Source organism: Neolamprologus multifasciatus, chromosome 22 (assembly GCF_963576455.1).
Source record: "Neolamprologus multifasciatus chromosome 22, fNeoMul1.2, whole genome shotgun sequence".
Taxonomy (NCBI): Eukaryota; Metazoa; Chordata; class Actinopteri; order Cichliformes; family Cichlidae; genus Neolamprologus; species Neolamprologus multifasciatus.
This window is the reverse complement of record NC_140459.1, coordinates 24,791,993-24,802,268: the sequence shown is the minus strand read 5'-3', so window position 1 is coordinate 24,802,268 and position 10,276 is coordinate 24,791,993. Positions and strand designations below refer to the sequence as shown.

At 41.3% G+C, this 10,276-nt stretch overlaps 1 protein-coding gene across 1 annotated transcript; it reads right to left on the bottom strand.

Annotated features, from left to right (window-relative positions):
• Positions 1-505: 505 nt before the first annotated feature.
• Positions 506-8,649, bottom strand: LOC146493563 (digestive cysteine proteinase 1). The gene is made up of 11 exons (XM_085148065.1): positions 8,476-8,649; positions 7,768-7,827; positions 7,592-7,684; positions 6,831-7,003; positions 5,525-5,786; positions 5,239-5,434; positions 4,948-5,141; positions 4,776-4,867; positions 2,588-2,749; positions 1,106-1,295; positions 506-1,019 (listed from the first exon to the last, which is right to left on the bottom strand). The coding sequence occupies exons 1-11, from the start codon at positions 8,519-8,521 to the stop codon at positions 832-834; spliced, it is 1,656 nt and encodes a 551-aa protein (XP_085004191.1). The 5' UTR covers positions 8,522-8,649; the 3' UTR covers positions 506-831.
• Positions 8,650-10,276: the final 1,627 nt, after the last annotated feature.

The window sequence follows — 10,276 nt, the reverse complement described above, 5'->3', positions numbered from 1 at the left end:
ATTTCACATTTCTGACCACAGAGTAGTTTTCCAATTTCTCCGGCATCATTTCTTTATCATGTTCCTGTATGACTTAATATTTTTGTGACCTTCCATCAATTAAAAAAAAAAAAAGAAAATAGTAAATTCAGATGAAACACTTGATATTATTTCTGTTCCATTGTGAAAACAATTTGTTGTAAAAATTTGTGTAGATTTAAAAAAACAAACTAAATTCCTGTTGCAAAGAAATTAAAGAAACCAATTGTATAAATGTTGATATGCCTGATGTGAGAGGGCACGCCTTAATGCTGGCCACAGCATGTGATGTTAAATGTCAGCATAAATGCAACTTCTTTTTATAGCAGGAATAATTTGTCTGTACAGGACGAATGGAAATTTGTGACTTATCTGAAATAAGGGCATTGAGCCAGTGTGCCTTGAGCAGTAAAATTTTAATGACTGAGTGAACTTGTTCTGTGTGTGTTTGTGTGCCACCAAGTAGAAACAGACAAAGAAACCAGAGTTAATAACTTCCTGGGACCAGCAAATTTATTTAAATTTGTTTTCAATAAAAATTCTGCCTTCCAGCAGCAATTAAAAAAACTAACATCACAGAGACAAAATTGATTATCGGGACGTAACACTTTTTACTTCACAATGATCCAGTTTGTCTTGTTATCAATGCAACACACTGTAGTGCTGTCTCCTCCCAATTTAGTTCAGTCGACGATAAGTTCTTAGGCTTTTTTCCCATAAAGCTGGCCTAACACACACATCAAGATTAAGTGTAATTCAGCAGTCATGAAGTGGCATCAACAGCAACATAAAGGCTTTAAAAGAAGACACAGTCTATGCCAGTGTAACATATGTAGCATCAGTGGCAACACCACAGTTGTTATCCTTCATAGACATGAGGATGTAGCCATCATTGCCCCAGTATGTGGACCAAGAGTTCTTGATGAGCCAGTATGGCTCTCCATTCAGGGTGCCATATCCCACTGCAAGCACAGCATGGTCCAGATTATCCACAGTGTTCCCTGAAAAACAGAACCAGCGAGTTATGTTGTTGTGAGCGTGAAGGATAGTAGCTAACGTAATCACTGGGGAAAGAAAAAACACTCACCACAAGCAGGTTCGTAGTAGACGCCGTTACTGTAGAAAACAAACGAGCGATGTGATGCGTCGATACTCACGGCAACGGGGCCGTTTTTAAAGAGCGCCAGCTTGAGGGCCAGTTGATCGCCAGACGTGACGTTCGTGTAGCTCTGGATACGTGCAGTGAGCTCGGATGAGTTCACGTGGCAAAATCCGTTCTACTCGGAGAGAAAAAAATATTTTTAAAAACTTTCTCACAGCTTCTCGAAATCCTCTTTTGTGTTGAAATCCACTGTTAATAAGCAGGCAGTTATTCTGCTGGCTTGTTTTTTAAATATAAATTTGTAGGTTTTGCTTTAACATTTAGGGAGGAATGTATTGAAATGAATCATACACATGTGATTTAATGGGGTTTGTGGAGGGCAAATTAATGTAAAAACAATCAGTTATTTAACACAGAAAGAAAGTATGTGATGTTTTGCTCCTGATGATTCTATGATAGCTGCAAGGAATTTTATTTTAATTGGAATACCAGAGGGGAGGGATTATTGGAACAAAATGTGAATCTTTGTTTGGGTTCTGAATATTTCTGGACCTTAAAATTGCTGTTTTATTACAAAGGAAAACTGCAGAGAGTGGTAGAATAGCTGCCCAGTAAAGGCCATTTATACACACCAGCAGTTGTCATTTCAACTTGTCATCCACCTCTGGATTTTTGTGACCTAGCACATGTGGGGCAGCTGGGTTAAAGACGTGAACAGACATCACATAGTTTATTTTTAAATACATGTATAATATTTAATACTACTCTTTAACAGCAGATCTATGTCTGCTTAGTTAGAGCATGCTAGATTTATGACTGAATTTTGCAAAATACTGTTCAGGTGTCGCTACTTTTGGGTGACAATCACAGGTCACTGGAAGTCAGTCTCTTCCTTTGATGTTAATAAATACACAGTTATACACAGTGGGGCAAACTGACAGTAACTTTCTGAATGCTTTAAGTACTTAAGAGACACATGAAACAATCTCTGGTCAAAAGCTTGTTTAACTGTAAGACAGGCTTCCTGAGTCTGAAATCAAACATGCCGTTAATACCACAATTATATGATTTGTAGAATTACACTATTAACATTGTGAAACGGCTCAAACTCTTTTAAGGGGCGATCGTGGCTCAAGAGTTGAGAGTTCGCCTTGTAATCGGAAGGTTGCCGGTTTGAGCCCCGGCTTGGACAGTCTCGGTCGTTGTGTCCTTGGGCAAGACACTTCACCCGTTGCCTACTGGTGGTGGTCAGAGGGCCCGGTGGCACCAGTGTCCAGCAGCCTCGCCTCTGTCAGTGCGCCCCAGGGCGGCTGTGGCTACAATGTAGTTTGCCATCACCAGTGTGTGAATGGGTGGATGACTGGTTGTGTAAAGTGCTTTGGGGTCCTTAGGGACTAGTAAAGCGCTATACAAATACAGGCCATTTACCATTTACATTTTTGATTTGTTGTTGTGAAATCATCTCACCATCCCCATGTAGGCGCCATATGTTTCCATTGTGGCGATGCCTCCGTGCTTCATGATCCACTCGTACGCTCTCCACTCCTCCCCGCCATCGCAGCCGTTATTACCGAAACCCCAGGAGCAGTCGATCAGCATCTGCTGAGACAGAACCTGCAGAGAGCCCGTCTGAAAGACACGAGCAAAAGTATGATTACACTCGGCATTACATCAGCAGCCTGCGCTTACTCTGCACTAATCATGAATCAAACTGTAATAAAATGCAGACATTTTAATCCACTGATCCATTTTATTGACATTTGATTATATGAAACACAAACAAGACAGCTAAACATTTATAATCGGCTTTCATTCCTGCACCATTTTTACTGCAGCTGCAATCTACAGGTTTCTAGGCAGATGCTGTGAGATCACGAAGAACTAAATTCAAAGCGTGCCCCCCACTGAGTGGCTCTGTTTATGAACCTGCCCGTGGGGAAAGGGTCACTGCATCGCTCAGGTTCAAAGACGACCTGCTGCAGCCTCACAGCAGTACTTCCTCCTAGCCAAAACAAACTGTTCTTGCAATTATTGCAAAGCAATTAGCAGTTCAAGCTGCTTTACCTCAGTGAGAAATGTTAAGATTATTACACGGATGAATCCCTTACATTTATATATTTATACATCGTTAAACAAGAAGTAGCTACAGAGACCAAAACCAGACCTTAAAAACATGTTTTGGTGTAAAGTTGGACATTTTTACATGGAAGTCTATCACGACCACTGACAGTGTGAAACAAGGACGTAACTACTATAAAGTTGCCTACTGCATTGTGAAATCTCATTGCAACATCATCTTGGTGCTTTGAACCACATGTGACAGCGAGGGGTAATCTGACCATGAAACCACGCTGATGCCAAAGAGCATGTCCGGGAAAATCCTCCTTTCTGACACTTCAAATGACTAAAATTTACAAAAGGGATAAAGATTTATGGGCTCTTCTCCTACAGATTTTATAAGGCAGGAGTATTTTTAAAATCACAGATATCACCTCCCCGGTGGCTTTAAAAAAGAATAAACTTGCAGTTTCTCTATCGATCTTGGAGCCAGTCTCAAGGGGCTCACTTCCACATTCACTTTACTTTTTGACCCTGGATTTCGGTGTTCATTATGTACTTTGCATTTTCTGATCAGTAATTTAAAACTAGATGAGTAAATAAATACTAAGATCAGATTTTACTGATACTCAGTGGGAAATTTCAAAGCTTTCCAGCAGCACCTTAAGTATACTACAATGCAAAAACATTTTACTTTAATGTTAATGTTTAAATGTTGTTACTGCACTGCGATGAAGCAGGAGCTTTAATGTAAGTATTAGCCCTGAGACGTCCTCCATCACTGGACCTCAGCCTAGGAGTTACAGAGCTACAGGCCAGGGGCAAGACACATAATTAAGAGTCTCCTATGTGAGGGAGAGACACAGAATTCGGTCACTTCAATGGGGTGCCGTCAAGTCCCAATAAACTGATCCTATGTTTGGATCAAGTTGCTAGGCAACATGGGATAAGGAATGCCTTTGAGCTCAGCTTTCTACAGGATGGAGGCAGCCCAAAGCTGACGTCCCCTCAGACTCATTCATTCACACAGACACACACACTGTAAAGCCCGTCCAACACGACTGAAGTTACACAATGAATCTTCCTGTGGATCTGTCCCCAAAAGGAGGGCTGCACTTCAGAGAGAAGGATGTTTGTTTGTTTTTTTGTTTTTTAAAAAAGGTCAGTAGACTCAAACAGCGGCACTACGCTGAATAAATGTGACAGACTGTCATATCTATCTATCTAATTTACAAATGGTTATTTTTAATTTTGCAAATAATTCTGCTGGTTTTGTCACAAAGAATCTATATTAGTCCTGCACCTTGAATAATTTGCATCTTTGTATTTTATTCATTTCACTGGGCGTATTCTTCTGCCTGCACGAGCCACTTCAATACAAGGAGTATTAAAATAAAACCTAATTTCTCCCTAAAACATCAGAAACTATAGATTTATACCAAACGTAACTGCAATGGAAATAAACCCAAACAAGAACAGATAAAGCATCAAGCTGAGCACCTGCGGCTTCAAAGAGAATAGGGAAGGAGCCCCATTATTCGAAGACACTGGAATGGGGCCAAGGACTGTGCAGCAAGCTGCCTCCTATCCTTTTTACCTTTAAGAAGAGAGCGCCCTCTACTGCTCCAGTGGTGGCAAAGCTCCAGCAGGAGCCACAGATGGCCTGGTCCTTTACTGGGGTCACGGCGCCTGGGAGGCCAGAGTTGAGGTGAAAAAACAAACCTTCCTCACAGATGCATCTTTGGTGAATATTTAAAGCTTATACACACCATAAAGCCTCCAGTCGAGTGACTCGGGAAGATTTACTCTTTCATAAGCTTTGAAGGGGAAGGGGAGCCCTCTGTTTGGGGTCTTTCCCCTTTTTCTTCCCCTCATGGTTGCCAGCTCAGACATGGTGCGATCTGACAGAGAGTTCAGAGCCAGAGAGAAAGACATGCCCGCTCTGTTCTTAGAGTGAATGTACCTAGAAAAACAGGAAACCAGTCAGACACACCGCTGAAAAACTACTACTAAAGCTGTAGCCTCACAATTATTATTAAAGTATTAAATGTTGCGCTCACCGTAGGTTAAGAACAAAAGCATGCTCCCTCTTCTCGTGCTCCCTTTCATCGTTGTAGTGCCGCTGGAACTTGTCCTTGAAATGGCTGAACATGCGCTGTGACTGGCCTGACGCTGAGGTGTGGATGAGATCTTTCATTGGATTGGCCAACATATGGTGCTCCACTCCAGGACCAGGAAACCCACCACAACTCATGCCTGTATAGAAACACAACAACAAGGAGTTTTTGTTTTTCTTTTGTCCTCTGAGTATTCCAAAAGGTCGAGCAGGTATATATTTACACAAACCTTCAGGCAGCAGGAAAACTTTGGGGTTCACCTCAGTGCTGAACTCCTTGTATTCCACCAAGTACTTGTCGTAATGGGACCCCAGCAGAGTGTTGTATCCCATCATCTCATAGTGAATGGGAATGGGGGTGTCTTTTCCTCCATCTGCACCTCGCTCTGAATGTGTCACCCACAGTGTGTACGTGTTCTTCTTGTAACCCACAGTGGTCACATTCTGCCAGACTTCACACAGGGACCCTCTGTAGTACTCCACCCTCAGGAACTGAGGAGGGAAATGAACAACTTGACTTGTCAAAATAAAAGATAAAAACATTCAATGAAATATGTGACTACGATATAAATACTCATAAATGGTGACGGTTTGTTTTCCATTAAGACATACTCTTCATGAAAATGTAATTTACAAAATGAACATGACACTGTAATAAAGATCTTATGACTTATGAGCCCATAAACTCATCAGGAAAGGTTTACTGAGGTAAGAGCTCAGGTAAGCAGTTGAGTCATTTACCTGTTTTCTTTTGCGGTTTTGCTGACACATCACCACTGACCATGTGATGTCAACTTGTTAACCATTAATACCATGATTGTGTGACAATCATGGTGACAACATAGGATCAAGTGAATGCATCTATAGTGACACGGGTCTAGAGAGTGACCATCTGACAACCATCGAATGTGAGGAGGAAAATGAGTACTCCAAGACCAGCTGTGAATAATTGCTGGAGGCTGATGGCAGTTGCTGCAAAAATGACTGCTATAACCAAAGTCACACAGGCCTACAGACAGGTTAGTGATTTCCTGGAAACCACCTGTCACTAAAGAAATATTAGTATTCCCCCAATGTTAGTAATACTGGCAATGGTAGCATATTCGCATTTACTGGTCTGACTGTAAGTGAAGGGCTTATCTACAAACACTGGCAATCTACTGTACCCTGTACCTGTGCATGTGCAATGACAATAAAGTTGAATTCTATTCTATTCTATTCTATTCAAACACTGGCAATCTACTAGAAACACTGCCAACTGGTTGGGGAATAGAAGTTTCCCTAGCAACCGGTGGTTGCATCATGTCCAATGTCGAGGTCAACTCTTAACTGATGTGTGCGTGACCTCAGTACACTCTGACTTCTTCTTGCAGTAGGGTAATTACCCCCTTCTGGCCATTAGAATGATAGATGTATACAGCTTTAAGACTTTTCTGCTCTGGCTTCTGTTTTAACAACTGGAGACTGTTCCATATATACACTTTTACTCATGAAGATAAAACTGAAAAGTGGAATAAAAAGAAATAAAACACACACCTGGAAGCCCTGCACATCGGGGAGCGCAGCCTGCGGTGTGACTGCTCCGTCCTTTGTTCCGTTAATCTGGAAGCACTTTATCACATTTAGCTCCTCTTCAGTGGTCTCAGGCGAGATCTTATAGGCAGCGCCATACTGCTGCTCTGAAGCTAACTGGTAAGTCAAAACCTGGCCTGTTGGTGATAAAGAGTGTTAAAATTAGACATTATTGACTTCTCTAATGTTAATAGTACCTTTATTTTGTTAATAGCTCAAGATTTCTGAATGAATATGCTATGTGCGGCTCAGACAAAACCTTTATTAGCTATAGTCAGGGCTTTTTGGCATATACACCAGTCAGTAGAAATGCATTATATCAGGATTCAATTTTATTATTATTATTTCATTACTACTTTGAATGTGTTCATTCTTCCTTTTTCCTAACAGACTCCAGTTATGTACAAGTCAAGATGATGATTTGTCTGATGGAAGAAAAACTAAATAAAGAGGAGTATTTGTGGGTAAGTTTGCACCAGCTGTTATCAGCACTGTAAGCATATAAAAACACAATTTTGGTACAAAGTCACATGCAACACGAGTCATAAGATTATGTTCATCACTCGTGCTTACTCTGTCTTTTTTCACTTCTGTTTTTTTGCGATAATGTTACAGTCTGGTATCGTTTCTCTTACACAACAGGCACTCAATTTCAAATTACTGATTAGCCAAGCAGGGGAATACAGAATCTGCTTCAGGAGAATCAGCTGGAGGGGGCTTCTCACCGTGGTAGTAATCTATCCGGCTTGACTTTGCTGTCAGGTCTAACCAGGCCTCAAATGGTTCCTCAATTTCAGCATAGGGCAGAGAGATGATTCCTGAAATGTAAATACTGAATGAAACATAACGTCCAACAAGGCCCAAAGCATACTGTGTAACCCTCTGTTAGTTCACAGCTTACCTTTGACATGATAGCTCTTTCCAAAATCAGGAAGGCTATGTACTGCCTTTGCCTCTGTACCTGACAATGAAGCAGAGGTGACAACACATATTAGTAATATAACTATAACTAAAGAGCTGTGTGCAGGTGCAACAAGCAGCAAATAGCAAAGCAAGAAATACTGACAACTATCCCTGGATATTTGCTATAACTGGTTACATGGACGCCACAAACACTGGTCATTTACAGACGCCTTGTTAACTTCTCACACAAGGACGTCTGTAGCCATTTTGGCAATATAAGTTATAAAATTAGATAAACTTCTCATACCCCAACCTTCCTTTTTTAAGTTTTAAAGCCCACTTTATCATAAAAGGAACAGGTTAAGCTTTGGTAAATAATAAAGTTATTTGTGTGCCGAATTAAAGAGTGGTTAGTGGCGCTCATAAATTAGCACTTCTCTCAAGCTAAAACAGGAAGACTTTAATGTGAAAGTTAAAAATTATCGTATGTATTCCTGCTCTACTGTATAGCTGCTTACACACAAAGATAGTCTCTTATTTAGCAAACTGAATGCTAATGTAAGTTTATTAACATGTTTATTTGCACGTAACGGCTGCGTAACAAGACCCCCGAGTGCTAGCTACCTCCACAGCATGTAACGCTGGCTGACTGTAAACAGCTAACCTAAAAAAAACCAAAAAACAAATATGAAATGTAGTTCCTTACCAGCGACATCGCACAAAAAAATAGCTGCAATGTACCAAAGCTGCATTTTTTTTTCTTCTGTATTCTCAGAGAGACAATGAGAACAGCTGGCAGACTAAAGCCAAACCTCAGAGAAACACATTGCTCTGCGGACTTTCTTTAACCCCCAAAACAATGATTAAATCATGGAGAATGGTGCATGCCCGGTCCACCAATCACATCGCGCCGAGGAAGTGTCTCCTCCAATCACAGTTTTATTTGCACGCACATCATGTGAAGCATGTCACATGACTGTAGTTAACTAGATAATAGGAAAACAGCAGAAAGGGCAGTGTTTGTGTGAACTACCACTGCGTTTCACGAAGCCGAGGCTTCCCCTTTTTTGTTTGGAGCTCTTAAAATCCTTAATTCAATCAGACGAAAATACTTTGATTAGATAACTTAATTGTGTGCTAATTGTATGTTAAATGACATTTACAACAGGATTAGTCAGAGTTCCCTCTTGGGTTTTGTTTGTTATAGAGAAGGGTTGCTTTTTTAAAAGCTATTCTTTATATACAATCCTGTGCAAAAGTGTCAAGTCGCCCCATTTGATTCTAATGAGCCAGTTTAAAAAAAATAATAAAGTGATGTCGAGAATAGTCTTTCAAAGTTTCTGAAGGGTTTTCAAAGTTTTCTTTGGACAATAACTGCTTTTTAATCCACGTCATACCTGACCATTTCCAGAAGTTTTTAATTTCTATTATTCATTTTTATTTATTTATTTTTATTTAGAATAGAATAGATAGAATAGAATAGCCCTTTGTCATTGTACGTGTAAAATGAAGTTGTGGGTGCTCCACACCAACGGTGCCAGAATAAAATAGAAAGAGTAGACAGCAGGAAAAAATAGCAAAAGAGGACAAATATATGCAATCAAGAGGAATATATTCGGAAATAAGAGAAAGACAGACATTAAAGAACAAAATAGCTTCAAATAGTGGCCTGAGTGATGAGGGTCACACAGACCATGGCTCAGATTCATGAGGTGGGTGTTTGTTAACAGTCTGAATGGCCCAGGGGAAGAAACTGTTACTGGGTCTGGAGGTGTGGGACCTGACTGACCTGAGGCGCTGACCAGAGAAGCGGGTAAACAGATGGTAAGCTGTGTAAGAGTGTAAGGGCTCACCTATGATTTTCCTAGTTTTCCTGAGACAGGAGACTCTGGCAATGGTCTCCAGGGTGGCAGAGGGCATGATTACCCTCTGTACAGCCGTCCTGTTCTCAGTAGTGGACTCTGTGTATCAAACACCCAGTGAGGAGGAGAGCATGCTCTCCACAGAGGAGCAGTAAAGGCCAGCAGCAGCTTCTGGTCCATGTAATTCTTCCTCAGGACACAGAAGAAGTGCAGCCGCTGCTGGGCCTTTACCAGGGCGTTGGTGTTGTGGGTCCAGGTGAGATCAGGGGAGATGCGTGTGCCCAGAAACCTGAAGGTGGAGATAGATTCAACCCATTCTCCATTTATAATTAGAGGGGAGTGGACCTGTCTGTGTCTGTCCATTATGAGTTCTTTTGTTTTAAGGATGTTCAGCTTTAGGTTGTTTTCGGAGCACCAGCGGGAAAAGTTCTCTACCTCCGCCCTGTACGCTGTCTTATCTCCATCAAAGATGAGTTCAACCACGGTGGTGTAATTAGCAGACTTGACAATGACGAGAGTTGGCTGGTTTGGTGTGCAGTTATAGGTGTACAGGGCGTGGGATCTGGTGCTGGATGACAGTCGAGGAGAGAGGTTGGGGGTTGGACTGATTGAGGCTGGTTTGTGAGGAAATCTTTGATCCAGGAG

Bases quoted from the DNA above. Each gene is read 5' to 3' on its own strand.
- LOC146493563 (XM_085148065.1), bottom strand. From the start codon at position 8,521: ATGCAGCTTTGGTACATTGCAGCTATTTTTTTGTGCGATGTCGCTG. The intron at 5,142-5,238 runs GTGAGCGCAACA...CTGTTTTTCTAG, and splicing joins GCTTTTGTTCTTAACCTACG to GTACATTCACTCTAAGAACA. The intron at 2,750-4,775 runs GTAAAAAGGATA...CGTGTCTTTCAG, and splicing joins AGGGCGCTCTCTTCTTAAAG to ACGGGCTCTCTGCAGGTTCT.